Source organism: Mycetomoellerius zeteki, unplaced genomic scaffold, assembly GCF_001594055.1.
Source record: "Mycetomoellerius zeteki isolate Tzet28-1 unplaced genomic scaffold, Tzet1.0 scaffold20, whole genome shotgun sequence".
Lineage (NCBI taxonomy): Eukaryota > Metazoa > Arthropoda > Insecta > Hymenoptera > Formicidae > Mycetomoellerius > Mycetomoellerius zeteki.
The window spans coordinates 3,354,723-3,369,958 of record NW_017256957.1 but is presented as its reverse complement, the minus strand read 5'-3'; the positions used below and the strand labels follow the sequence as shown (position 1 = coordinate 3,369,958).

Sequence of the window (15,236 nt, the reverse complement as noted above, 5' to 3'; positions counted from 1 at the left end):
AATGCGTCATTGAAGCAACCAATCAGCGCTATTCCGAATAGCGCTGAATAGCGCTGATTGGTTGCTTCAATGACGCATTCTCTATTCCGCAGTCTTTTTCCGCACCGTGTGATTTCACCCTAACCAACGTGCTTGATAGAGTGAGTAGGAGCTATGGTAGGAGCATTTTGGAGCATGTTGGAGCTTGCGACGCGAACAAACTCTAGTAACTTCAGTTTGGGCAGTTGAGTATTGCGTATTGCTATTATGTGGTCAGTGGTTTATGTGAATGCGCCATAGTATCCATTTGTTCCGTTTATCGGGCACCCTGCGTTGCGATTTGGAAAAAGAATCTTTAGGAATCTTCTTCTATATATATTACATAATTCCACATAATCGCCACATATTATAAATTTAGTGAGTAATTTAAAATTGTGTTAAACTTAAAGTTAAAAAAGCATCAAGTGTACACTAACCATTTCCTTTTGTAATATTTAATTGTTAGCGACAATTTTTATAAGCAATTTTTAAATGACATGTCATTTTCTTCGAAGATCAGAATTGTGATTAGTCAGTATATAAATTGTTCTATTCCAAACTTATTTTATTCGCACTAATGATATGAATCATGTGTAATTTCTATTCATATCTGATTTGAAAAAATTAATAACGAAAAGAAACCTTTCTATAATTTTATAGGTTATCTGTGCAAAATAACCTGTGCTTAGACACCTGATGGTGTACTGCCTCTTGCAATTGTGCTGAGATTTTTCATACAAATCTGTTGTATTACTATTGTCATTTACGTAAATAAATTGATTGTGATTAATTCGTTTATTATAGACAACCAACATGTCGCAAGGTACACATCGGTCTATGAAGTATCCATATACCTTAACCGCGAAGATTGCTCAGTTTCCATTTAAATATTACGTAAAGAATAGTTGGCTGTTTAAATATTTCTTGTTAAGCACATTTATAACTCTGCCCATATTCTATAAAATTCAAAAATTATGTAAGTAACAGTTTGTCTCAATATTTGATTTATAATATAGATATATCACCTATTGCGTTCTTATTTCCAGCATATTCTCCCGGGAATGTTGCGAAATGGGACAAAATCCATCACGAAATGTTCTACGGTACTCCAGGCGGCCATCACTGAAGTAGAAATATAATCACTAGAGTCAAAAATGAATGTGTAAGAAAAAAAACAACATAGTCTTTTCTCTGTCTAATTAGAGCAAATAAATCTGTAATTGCATGTAAAATAAATTATGGAGAGGAATAAGAGAATTGTAAAAAAAGATTATTTGAAAGTTTGATTATTAAAATAATCATATAAAATATACATGACTAAAAAGAACGCATTTTTGTAATTACACTACATAAGAAATTTTGACCATAGTCATACAAATCTATCCTAAAAATTGAAAACTGTTAAAAATAAACTAAATTAAAAAAATAAGTATTGTAAAAAACAAATTTACACGAACGTTACAGAATATTAATGATAACACTTCAATTGATAACAATCACAGAACACGCAGTACAAAAGTATCCAATTTTATTGTCTGAATCTACAAACATAAATTTTTATAAATGACATTTCCAAAACTTTTTTTTGAAAGCTGTGCTTGTGTTCTATTATTAAAGCTCGCATACAGACGATCTCGAGAAAAGCAAAACTTATAGTGTGACTTACCATGTATACATTTATGTGATTCTTAATAACTACGGCAATGAGTATATATAAATTGCCGCTTTATATGATTAATACTAAAATAATAAATAAAATTGATCGATGCGAGAATGTATCGAGCATCTCTTTCTGTTTACATCTATAGAGAAAATAATGTAATTCTTGTACTGATTGAAGCAAATGGAAACTAATGAGCTGTATTAATAATAGAAATTTGAAAGCCTATACCGGTCGAAGCTAGATCTTTAACGCTTTTTTTTAAATAATTCAATGTGAATTATTCGATAGTCTAACTGGTAAGGACACTCACATGGAATGTAAGAGATCCGGGTTCGACTCCCGGCCGAGGTAATATTTTTCGCAATAAATTTATTTAGTTTTACAGCACATTAACATCTTGTTAATATGATGCCTGATTGTGCATCAAAATTATTTAAGAATTGCTTGTCAATTTAATTTAATTCGTGATATATTCCAGTAGTTTAATTGCGTTTATAAGTCCGGAAAACTAATTCGGCGCGCAGTTTGAAGGACTACAAATATATTATATATGCAAGTACATATATAGTATATATATAATTCACATTGAATTATTTAAAAAAAGCGTTAAAGATCTAGCTTCGACCAGTATAGGCTTTCAAATTTCTATTATTAATTGTGTTTCTCATATGGTACGGTCTAAAAATAAGATTGTTATTGTTTAAATTAGTAATGAGCTGTATGTCATCATTTTGAAATGTTCTGTGAGTGCGCGATACATCTAAAAGTATATGTATGTGCGGCTACATGTATTCCTGCAAATAATACTGTGTGTACGTCTTTATTACAAGCCTCAAAGAAATCGACCGTAGAAAAAAAACAATTTTTTTCGTACATTTGCATCAGTGATTATGTAAAATAAACTCTTATAATTCATCATAATTGTACTATTCCGTCAATTTTTTTTGTCGGTATAATTTTATATTACTCTGTTGAAAGGATCGAAGTATATAATTTACAAGCTACATACAGAATCTTTCAACCGCTCAATATCGGTATACAAGTCCACATATATGTTGAGTTCAAAATATATAAAATATGAGCGGCTCTAGATTTAAATTTCATGAGTATGCATCGTAATGAAATATAATGTATATGTATTTAATCTTCTTTATTCTTCTATCTTTTCTTCTGCACTTCTCTTTCGTCATCATCGCTTTCCGACGCACCATTTTCTTCGACATCGCTGCTCAATCTTGGCCTCTTAATCTTTCTAGTTTCTTCTTGGAAAAATCCGTCATCGAAATTCAAGCCTAATTCTTTGCAGCGTTTCTCGAAGTACTTGCGTAATCGCATCCCTGCACTATATACGTAACTATTTTTAACAAGACATAGCCTTGCTTCTTACATGCGCATTTCTAAATTGGTTCGGAGGCAAAAGATTACTTACATCAACAACAGCAAAACCTTACTTGTACTAAAGTTACAGATGAATTAATACGGTCGCAAATTTTATAAGATGTAAAAATCGAATTCATTCATTAAGAATAATCTCAAAATAGTTAATTCATTTATCTATAATTTGTAGATTACTTTTTTTATGTTACGATAGTTATTTTATCGAATTACAACCCTAATTTTATTAATATTTGTTATATTTTGTTATATTTATGATATTCTACAGACCTAATCCGAATCACACCTAATAATTCTATTAAGAATTTACTTACACATACATCAAGTCGAAATTATACATATATAAAAAGTAACAGAGATATCAATTTATTATTTTGTTATTAGTAATAATTATATGATATTAATTATATTTAATGTGTTATCGTTAAAAATGTAGAAATACATAAAGTAATACTAATTAGCATTGTAATCTCTGGCATCCGAACTTACGTAAAATAAATAACGATAACATTGATACCTACTTGTAGACAGTACTATGTTCTTTGTTGTACAATCCACAGTTTTCAAAAACCAACTGGCAATCGCTAAAGAACTTATCTAGTGACTCGTAGTCGCCGTTTCCGAGTTTGTACTTGATAGTTCCAAAATCCATTGGATTGGAGATGATATCGTGATAGTCTGGAACCTCGTCCTTTCTAACAGGTGATAAAAATGGCCACGAATCTCTGTGATGCCAGATTTCGGCCAATAATTCTTGCAATCTACTCATAGATCCCTTAATGGAATTCTTATCTCCTTGTTCAATCTCGGCGGCTCTTTTAGTCGCACGCCGTGTTTGTCTCGGTTCAGTGTCATCCGATGTACTGCTATCTGTACATTAAAAATTTTTATATTAGCATATCACGTTTTTGTCATTTCAATTCGAAATTATTTACTAATTACTTGAAGGCTACATTAAAAACTAAAGTTCTAGTTCTATCGATGATATTTATGTGATATATATATATGGATTAGCAATAGCTTACGAATCTCACTACCAAGATGATATAATATATCAGGCATTTACATGATGGAAGTCAAGCATTATATAATGCTATGTTAGGATCTGTCCCCTAATAAATCTTAAGAATTTGTCTAATGTCTCGTAGTCGCCGTTTGTACTTGAGATAGTTCCAAAGTCCATAAATTTTACTCAAAAGTCGGAACAAGAATTATATGTATATGTGCATGTGTGCATATATTGTGCCATGTTATTTAAAATTAAAATATTCAATTTTATATAAAAATAATATTATATGCCAAATGTATAAGACTTATACATTTTATCGATAAATAAGTCGACATTGTAAAATTAGTCCAAATTTATATTAATGTAAATATCTAGAGTATTTATACATTTATCAAATTTATTAATAAATTCAGTAAGAATAGTGATGTCAGACTCCAAGGAATAATAATTATATTAATTTGATTTTCCTGATGTCCAGATATATTAATGAAAGAGAAATAATTTTAGAAACATAAGTAGCAATACATAACTTGATATAAACATTCAAAAAAATAATTAAAAATAAAATGTGGAAGATTTATAGTAAATAATTTATAGTAAATTCATTATTTAATTAAGTTCGTATATAATCTCAAAATAAAAATTATAGAAACTGTTCAATATGTTAATGATGAATAATTGGTCTCTTTTAATGTGCGGTGCTTTTCAAAAAAGAAAAAAATTGGCCATGAAGATGCTACACATATATACATATATATAAACACAAAACAAAAAGAATACAATACAGACCGTCCCAGTCTGTAGATTCAGTAGTGAGGAGGCTCTTAGCAAAGCCATGGATGCGAGAGCGTGCTGCTGCTGCGCACAGCCTCTCCTTGTTTCTTTCTCTTTCACACCCCCTCACTATCAACATAATTTTAACGCTAAGAAACTTTTTCTTATAATATTCTTATATCAACTTGTCTAATAATTTCATCTACGTTAAACGCGAAAACTTTTTTTCTTAAGTTATAATAGAAGAATAAACTCTTAAGACATTTTCGTCCATATATTGTGTTTCGTTATTATTATTTCTTCGTTACCTTTTATCGTGTTCTTTTTTTTATCTTTGCATTTGATGCAAGACCATCTGCCTCTAGGAGCTCTCGACAATGGCGGTTCTACGCATTCTAAGTGAAAACGATTTGGACATGTGTCACAAGCAATCAATTTTCCACCATTTTTACAAGATGCACATAAGTTTTCTAATCGTATATTTCTAAAACGACAAAAGAAAACAAATAAATTGTTATTAGAAATATTAAGCTAATGTAAAATTTTAATGCTACGGAAAGATAACTTACATGTCTTTTTCGCTTTCGTCATCTTCATCGTCACCCTCTTGGTCACCCTCGTCGTCACTATACGGTATGCGCTTTGCGCGATTTTGTCGCGTCTCTTTGGTTAACATCGTCTCTTCTTCGATCTCATCCTCGAATCTTTTCCGCTTTTGAGTCTTTTCTTTGGGTTTTATCTCCGGTGGTCTGCATGCTGTACAAAACCAATCTCCCGCTGGTACAGCCTGTATGTAAGAAATAACAAGGAAATAATGATGATAGTTCAGTCAATTATTGTGGAAGCATTAATATAATGAACTATTTATTACAGTAAGTTTTGGTTTCAGACAATAGAGATGGTGTCCCCTATTACACCCATCGCAAAGCAACATGTTCTCCGCATCCCTACGCCTTCGACATATACGACACTGAGCGTTTAACGCGCTTCTATCCCACGCGACGCTATTGTGCAAAGTACTTAAGTGAACGAACAACTGTGACCAGTTCGTAGATGCTATCAATGATTGTTCCCATCTCTCTCGTGCCTCCTCGCCCGACCATTTTTTGTCCTTTTGATCGGGCCCTAGTGGTCTCTGTAAGTACCTCTGTTCTATAGCGTGAGATAATTGCAAAATGGAACAAGCTAATTGTTTGATAGTCGCCTGTTGCCTTTGATCGAGCATCATTTCATCGTCACCAGGTAAACCTAAATACATTCCTGGATCCTTATAAGTCTTTATGCTAATACTTCCAACCTCGGAATCGGGGGTACCGGGTCTACTATGTTTAGACTCGTTCTTTATCTTGTCTAAAAGAGCATTAGGTGGTGCATCTATATCTATCTCACTACCAGCACACATTAATTTGTCACACTGTTTGTCATAACTTCTCTTATTGATCGCATCTCTCCAGACAATACGATCAATAATTTTAAGGCATCCTAGACAACCTGCATTAATTTTGTCTTCAAAGTCCAAAATATGATCTCTCAAAGTTAATTCCATTACGTCGTCGATAGGCATATCAGAAGGGAAGTTTAAGTTTGCGTTTTCATATTTATTTTTCTTAACTGCTTTACTGACTTGTCCTTTATTGGAATCTGAAAACTACGTACAACATCCAATTACTTTCCGTACTTTAATCATATACATAATTTTATATATACATATATATAATATATGTAGATAACATACTTTAATAAACTATACAAAAATGAACTTACAACTTCAGGATTTAGTCTATGTTTAGGACATTCATCAATAACGAGTAGCAAATTATCCATTTCTTGTAAAAGATTATTTCTAAGTTCACTCTCCCTGACACCTCTTGTACTTAAACTATCTATTAGTGCTTGAATGTCCTTTTGATTTCCGTAAAAGCTCCATTTTATTGGTGATCTTTTGCAATGAACAGGACAATCTTTATCTCCTGTACATAGTACCAAATTTCTTTTAATGTTGGTGAGATCTTGTTTAAATTCCTTTCGAGGACTTGATTCTTTCCGTGGCGATTTAACACCATTTTTATCCATGGATAGAAGTTTCTTGGGTGATTTCTTTAATTTTTTGAAACTATTTTCTTTGTCACTAAACTCATCCTCAAATTTATTTTTTAAATATGCATAGGTTGCTTCCTTGTCTTGCAACTCTGGATGATGTGGAGTACCTTCAGCAAGACAATTTCCAGGCCAACGTTCATCATTTTCCACAAATAATCCTATAATTAAAAAATCGAAAAAAATTAATTAAAATAATTTTCATATAAAAAGTGTTATAAATTTTTATCAAAAATTCTATACATGTAGAAGCTATGTGTTTCGTGAACATTGCAATTCACTTCACCGGGGCGAGAAGCCAGATACATAGCAATCTGATAGCAGTATCAGACGACTCCTTACCTTGATGAAGTAAATTGCAACGTTCACAAAACGTTAGTATTCCAAGAATGAATATATCCTAAAAAATTCTATACATAGTACAGTAACAATTAAATTACTAATAAAAAATTTAATTATTTTTTAAGTTAATTTTTTAAGTTATTATACTGCACTGTATTTTATATCATATTTTCATAATTATAATGATTATTAAAACATAATAAAATAAATGCAATATTAAAAGAAAAAATAATACAAAATAAATGTTAATGTTTTTCAAATTCATAAAATTTTTAAATTCAAAGTAATACATATTTAATTACATGTAAGGTTAATAAGAAAATAAAATATTAAGTCTTTTTTCTCAGTTTTGGGTATTTAATATTTGATAGATTACAAAAATGTAAAATGTACCTGGTATAGATATAAATCTCCAATATCTTCGATGAGCTCTATCTGCACCCAAATAAATCATCATCTTGTCATCTCTTGACGCTTGTTGCAATTCCTTTAGTTTATTTTCATATTCTTCTTTTTTCTTTTCTTCCTCGTAATTACCACGGGTGATCTTTTTCGGTTTCGGTTCTTCTTCCTCAAGTTTTCCTTCCTTCTCGCGTTCTCGCATTTTTTCTTTCTCTTCCTTCTCTTTTTTCTGTTCAGCAAGCAAGAACAACTTTAATTCTCTTCTTGCTTGATGCAATTTATCGTATCTCTCCTCAATTACATCGCGTATTGATGCGAACGTAAGCAACTGATTGATCAAACATATGACGACCTTTATTTTGTCGTCTAACTCAAGCTCGCAGACATTTCGATGACCTAACAATCGCAAAAGATAGCCTTCATGTAGCCTCAAAAGGAGAGCTGGTTCATCAAAATTTGTATAACCACCTATAACAAATAGTGTTTTTATAGAAAGTATATTAAGTAATATCAAATGATAAATTATACATACCTTTTTGAGAATATCGCCATTTTGAAGCGGCTTCGCTTATACGTCCTCCAGAGCTTAATAAATGTTGTCTCAAAATCTCACTCAGAGTTACATGATCCAATGTGAGCTCTGATAATTTACATCCTTGATAAGTGGGGCACCATCTAGAAGCCATTGTAGCGAGTTTAATGGCTTTTGCCATCGATGATGCATCTTCATAAGCATTAATGTCATCCAATAAAGTAGATGCTTGCGCATCAATCTCATTATCTTCTCCAGCTTGGTATTTAAATATATTTGACAATAACAGTTGCAAAAGATCGCTCCAAGGACCAGATGCTTCTTTGGTCAATAACGCCTTCTCTAATAATTCCAAATTAAAACCTCCCGAAAAATATACAGGCACCTCTAATTCTTCATTAAAAAATTCAAGAAATTCCGATATCATAACAAAATCTCCAAACTTCTCGTTTGGTATGTTGCACTTAATAACAATAGGTTCAGGAATGGGGCTAAGATCTTCACACTCAAGGTCTTCTCTTGGTTTGTTCCATCGTTTCATATATGCAGCTAAAGCCGCTAACTTTTGTTTTCTCTCTTTTTTATGCTCGCTTTTTAGCGCTCTTTCTTCTTTACGTTTCGCTTTCTCTTCCAAGGCTTTTGCTTTAAGTTCTTCTTTGAATTTACCATTCATTCTATTAATAAAAATATTTCAGAGATATTAAAAAAATATATTAAATAGAAGACTTTTAATAAAACCTTAACAAACAGCTTTTACCTTGGCTTCCGATATTTTTTCACACTAGTATCATTCATTTTTTTCAGAGGATCCACTTTCTCCATTTTTGATTTCGATACATTCGAGGTAAGAAATTTATCTATAGATTCTTGTTTTTGCTTAACGGATTTCTTTATACGTACTGTAAAATCTGGGAGTGTTCCAGCAAATATGGTATCAAAACGTACTTTGCCAATTCCGTATTTTTCCAAAACGCTTTCCTATGTAACAATATAACAAAAAGTAACAAAAAGTAATATTAAAAGAGCACACAAATATCTCTCTCCTCTTCAGATGTTTATAATTTTATATTAACAATTCTATATTAACCTTGACGATCCATATACCACTATCATTTTGTTCAGAGAGTTGACGAAGAAATATCTTATTACGATCTCTACTGTAATGTTGTTTTCGTCTTCTGACCTGAGATGCTTCTACTATCATAATCTGACTGATGTCAGAATCTCCAGAATCTAATTGTTCTACTTCATAGCGAAATAACTTCGCTGGTGGATGATAATAATGTTCTTGTAGACTTATGAAATAACAGCACAGAATAAAATAGACAACATTTAATTTAAAAAATTAATAAAATAGTTTAACAGAATTGAATTAAATTATTTACCTGCCATTTTCATTCATATATGCCTTAACTTGTTGTTCTGTAGGTACGATAACTTGAAGAATGTGACAATTACACCAAGCATCTTCAGTAAAGCTAGCCTCTACCATCTCTCCTACAAAATAGCGATCTCTCGCAAACTGGTAAACGTCTTCAATCATCTCGTTGAAAGAAGACCTATTTGTTTTACTAGCAAGGTATAGTATAGGGATTCTCAGCTAAAAAAAATTATCGTTTTACAAGAATATACATGTTAATACAATATAGTTATATAAAATTATACTATACCTCCATTGGAAATTCTTTCAAGCTCTTCTTTGCATTTTCTTCGCATTGTAAAGCTTCTTCAAATGTCATATTAGTTTTACCTGTGATGCTACACGACCATATAAGGGAGTTGCACAAGATAATTCGCTCGCAAAATTCACTGTAATAAAAAATATATGTTTATTGCAATACAACTTATATACACGCGCATGTGTGTGTATATACATTAGATCTTCTTTATATTAAATTTTTGTAATTTTTTAATCATTACAAAATGTCATCTAACAAATATAATAAACACAAAAATAATGTGGATCACATGATAAGTTATTTAAAATTGGCACAACACGGAACATGTTAATAAAACCGGCAGATTGCTTATATAGAATTTATAAACAGTCTTATTATATACCTAAGACAATTATATAGAAATTATATTATATTTAAATGTGTATGTAATCATGATAACTAATATGGCATAAAAATGCATTTAATTAATAAATTAGCAGTGTAAAAAACATGTTACTTGATTACAAATTTAATGATATCTAAGATAATAGATACTTTTTAACAAGAAACAATAATTCTCTCTCTCTCATTTTTATTTATTATGTATAGTACGATATTAATTCGAATGATATAAATATAATTCTTAACATCAGTCAAAATTATTTCCACTCGATTGGATAGGAAATACCAGCAAATTAAAAAAATGTTTACAATAAAATGTTATAATACTAAATGATGTTCTCAAAACTAAAACATAAAAAAAACATTGATGAAACTGTCGACATAATGCAACGACTGTAAATGCATAAGAAGCAGATGTTAAAAATTCTTCGATTCTGTTCATCATTAATTCAGTCACATTTTCTCATTTTTTTATTGTTTCAATATTTAAGTATTATTGCAGTTTCAAAAGAAAAAAGAGAAGAAAATTTAATGCAAAATCAAATATGATTTTTGAATATAATCCTGGAAACTTTGATCAAATTCTGATTAACATAATTAAAACTTATCAAGTAATTTTATTAATACTAGTAATACCAAACAACCAGTTATGTAATATTATATTTTTTGTAAAAGAATTCTAAAATGTTTGACTTTTCAATAATTGTATTCTTTATATTGATGTAATATTTGGTTTTCCATCACTTTATTTTTATAGTAATTTATTCGCTTGATCTTTTTACTGAGTAAGGCTGGAATCAGACTACGCATTGAAGATTGAGATTAAAGATTGAAAAATTCAAATTTGACCAATCGAAACGAAAGGAGTTAAAATTTCTTTGTCCTTATTAGTCAAATTTCAATCTTCAATCTCCAACCTTAATCTTCAATGAGTAGTCTGATTCCGACCTAAGAAACGTTGATACTTCGTGTTAACATGGATAGAATTATCAATCTTTTTTGTTGTCTGGCCCATGAGCAGAAAGATTAACAAAAGTTGTAAATTACACTATAAAAAAGATTAATATTTAACAATATTACAATCTTGTGAATCATATGAAGTCTGAAATGAAATAGATTTGCATGCTAGATCTATCATAGCAAAGTGACTGACATCTGTATAAAAATTGAAGAAAGGAGGATAGACGCCTGAAAAAAATGTATGAGATGAACAGCGAAATATCAGGTATCTGCATAAAAGCATAGATCAGGGATGATGAATCATAGATAGGAATTTTTTTTATAATTCTATCAATCTAGTTAATGATTGATTAAATTAATCCTTATATCCATTTCAATGTAGATTAATTTTAATTTTAAGTTGTTTTTTATCTTCGTCCATTTCTAAGAATTGGAAAAAGAATTAAATCGAGATTTCAGTTAATCCACATTAGAAGAGAAATGGATGTGTCTATTTTTACTAATATAGATTAACTTTAATCTTATATAGTATTTAACTTTTTTTCATTTCTCATATCTCTTTCTAGTTCTAATGTCCATTTCTAATTCTTAAAACTAGAAAGATAAAAAGTAAGTCAAATAGAAGATTAAAGCTAATCTACATAGATAAAAATGGATATTATTCATGTGGATACGAGAATGGACTTTCGATGCCCTAAAAATTTTGTTCCAAGCAGGTCTCGAGACAGGTGCTTCAGTCTAACCTTACAGCAAGATTACATCATATCTTTATGCAATCCAGCTGAAACGGATAATTGACGCATTATTTACGCGATAACGCGAAGCAATCCTGCTCACGGCCCACAATAAACAATCGATCGCGCTTTAATGTAGAAATTTATCAGCTATCCGTGATCGTCCCACGTCAATGTGAAACGCCGTCAACACGGCGAAACGTGGGCGACAATCTCGGATGAGATCTAAGCTCCGAAATCAAGTATTCGGCGGTCGGACTAAAATATCTCCGCCGCTGTACTTTTGTATCCGCATCCTCTGCGAGATACTCACTTGTAGTTTTTGAATATCTCGTTCGTAACCTCGCAGTGGTACACCTCGTCGTCGTCCCTAAAGTCCGAGGAGACGTGAAGCCGCTGAAACGGCTGTTTGCGTAGCAGCGGCATTTCGACAATGACGATGACCGCGACAATTCTCTCCTCCTCCTCTTTCTTCTTCTTTCTTCTCCTCTTCTTCCACCGTTTTCTCGACGCGCCGAGAAGATTAGAGAAGATCGGTATCGACGGTGTCGTGAACGCACAGACTTACGCTCTCTTCTTCTCTTTCTTTCTCGCTCTCTCACGAACGACGCACGCCAAGCGATACGGGATGGTGGACGTATGTGTGACTCGTACCAGCACCGGGATCCCGACGTCAAGCCGAAAGCCTCGTCGATGCCGATCGGCGACCCAGTATCGCAACCAAGCAACGAATCTCCCGGCACGTCGTGGAAATCTCATAACAAAAGTAACACAATGGGCAAGTCTGCCCGACGGCGCCTGACCGCCGTCCAGTTCAGACACACAGTTCAACGGCGTTCAGGGTACTCCGCACACCTGGCCTGTCCTTACTATACCGCCGGAAGCCAACGGCAAGAAACACGCCGAACGTCGTTGCCAACTTGACGTTTCGCGCGCGGATCAGCACTTGGTGGAAAGAGGTGGTAAGAGGAGAAGAAAAAGCAGGTGATTCCCGCCTTTTTACGTTCGATTCGTAAGCTCGATTAGCGAGCCAATCCGGTCCGCGGGAAGATAAATATGTTTTATCGATGAAAGATGATCCTTTTCCCGCGCATATAAACAAGATAATCTACGCCAATAGGTGCGTTCCGTATCTTGCATGATGCGCATGATGCATCCATTGTCCTTGTTTAACATTTGGTGAGCAACAAGGATAAACGATGCATTATGCACATCATGCGAGAAACGGAACGCACTCGATGTCAGTCTCTCTGGTGATACACAACCTTTTTTAAAGTGATCAAGGGTCATTTTTATGTATAATGTCTGTTCAGTAGCGTATATATAAATATACGCACGCATATTATATGTGTGTGCATATTTTATATTAAACGTGTACACACACACAAAATAAATAAATTTTATTTATATCCGTTTCCACCAATATAGATTAACTTTAATCTCGGTTCAACTTACTCTTCATCTTTTTTTAATTTTTAGAACTAGAAAAAAATGAAGGGTAAGTTGAATCGAGATTAAAGTTGATTTACATTGTGATGGAAATGAATATTAATTTATGTAACTTACTTATAAAACTTATTGTATATATTATTATTATATGTACATAAAATAAATCGATAAAAATGATTTATATCTTAATATAATAAAATAAATTATAAATGTATATTACACCTATATCCCTAATAGCACACTTTATTCGAGGGACGTTCTGGCGAACGTTCTTAGAACATAGAATATATCCTCTAAATGTTCTTTGGAACATTTCTTGATCTTCCCTTGGAGATCTGTGCTATTAGGGATATTTGTATAATTTCATTATTGAAATTAAGATAAAATTTTGTTATCTGTCTAACAGAGCTTCCTGCCCCTTATTTCATCAACCTACGCGCAGCCTAAATGCCGATCGGCAGATACCAAGCTGAAAATCGGCCAAAATGTGCAACTAAATCCCAGCTCACTCTAATTTATTCTAAATTATTCATTTTGATGATCGTTTTTACACAGTGTATACTTTATGTAAAAATAACTATGTGGAATGAATTTTAAATTTTATCTCATCAATAAGAAAATAAAAAATACAATTTATAAAAGTCAAATAATATTTTAAAAGTATGTCCAATTAGCTTCATTGGCTGATTAAATTTCAGAACTACAAAACTGAAAACATTCCAATTTTCTGTAAATTATGAGATTTATTTATGTAAAATATAATGCTTTAAATTAATAATTAGGTAATACTTTCAATTAAAATAATTGATTTTATGTATTTTATTATACGTAAGCAACAATAACAATATAAATATATATGTATTACATTATCCTTCGCAGCCATCAGATCCAGTTTGAGGCTGCGCTCAAAGGAACAGGAAACGTATACGAACAACTAGAGAAATACTTATAATACAGTTAATAATATACTTATAATATACTTGTTTTCTTCAAATTGCTCTTCCGTCAGATATGTGATAGATATGTGATTCTGGAATGTAAGTATTAGTGATATCACTAATAGGCCTGTTCTTTTTGGCTGAACTTTTGCACCAGTTCATCTTTCTTTTTTTTCTCTCCAGGAGGAAAGAAGAGGAAGAAAGACAAATTGGTGCAAAAGTTCAGCTAAACAGAACAAGTCTTAGGCTGGAATCAGACTATGCATTGAAGATTGAGGTTGAAGATTGAAGATTATAACTCGGTCTCACCTAGGCCCAGTTCCACAACTCACGGTTAAAGATAAATTTTCACGAGCTGCTTAAACAAGCTGTTTCAGCGACAAAAAGGATCACGTGGTTAAAATTGACGAATATCAAGCGTCGTTTAAGCTCGTGAAAATTTACCTTAATTCTTAACCAGGGTTCAACTTATTCATTGTCTCTTTCCAATTCTAGAATTGAAAAGAGATGAGAAACAAGTTGAACCTCGGTTAAGAGTTAACCGTGAGTTGTGGAACTGGGCCCAACTCCGATTAAACTAATCGGCCGATTAAATCTTGCCAACTGCAAAACCTGAAAACATCCTTTTTCTGACGGGGCGCCGAGTACTCACGTGCTTTTTCGAATTTGAGAAATTTGTCATTAATATGACCTTCTATGCTGTTATTATCACATCGTTCTTCACAATTGCCAGAAAATTAAGTTATGTTTTCAGTCTTGCAATTGGCAATACTGAAATTTAATCGATCGATTAACTTAATCGGAGTTGGTGAGACCGGGCCTATTGCTGGATTCACACTGCATCCGATTTTCGTCGTACGACG

At 32.3% G+C, this 15,236-nt stretch overlaps 2 protein-coding genes across 4 annotated transcripts; one reads left to right on the top strand and one right to left on the bottom strand.

Annotated features, from left to right (window-relative positions):
• The first annotated feature begins 298 nt into the window (after positions 1-298).
• On the top strand, positions 299-1,268 carry roh (reduction of Rh1). Its single transcript, XM_018447303.1, has 3 exons — positions 299-396; positions 823-994; positions 1,065-1,268. The coding sequence occupies exons 2-3, from the start codon at positions 832-834 to the stop codon at positions 1,142-1,144; spliced, it is 243 nt and encodes an 80-aa protein (XP_018302805.1). The 5' UTR covers positions 299-396; positions 823-831; the 3' UTR covers positions 1,145-1,268.
• A 1,057-nt stretch (positions 1,269-2,325) lies between these two features.
• On the bottom strand, positions 2,326-12,430 carry Acf (ATP-dependent chromatin assembly factor large subunit). Of its 3 annotated transcripts, none has more exons than XM_018447308.1 (14): positions 12,300-12,430; positions 9,903-10,041; positions 9,618-9,832; positions 9,320-9,527; positions 8,990-9,210; positions 8,233-8,906; positions 7,692-8,168; positions 6,624-7,117; positions 5,731-6,507; positions 5,429-5,646; positions 5,168-5,343; positions 4,875-4,988; positions 3,598-3,946; positions 2,326-3,035 (listed from the first exon to the last, which is right to left on the bottom strand). In XM_018447308.1, exons 1-14 carry the CDS (start codon positions 12,410-12,412, stop codon positions 2,840-2,842), a joined length of 4,371 nt encoding a protein of 1,456 aa, XP_018302810.1. In that variant the 5' UTR covers positions 12,413-12,430; the 3' UTR covers positions 2,326-2,839. The 3 variants fall into 3 exon arrangements, with proteins under 3 accessions (XP_018302810.1, XP_018302811.1, XP_018302812.1); XM_018447309.1 differs by having other exon boundaries at positions 2,326-3,023; XM_018447310.1 differs by lacking the exon at positions 4,875-4,988.
• Positions 12,431-15,236: the final 2,806 nt, after the last annotated feature.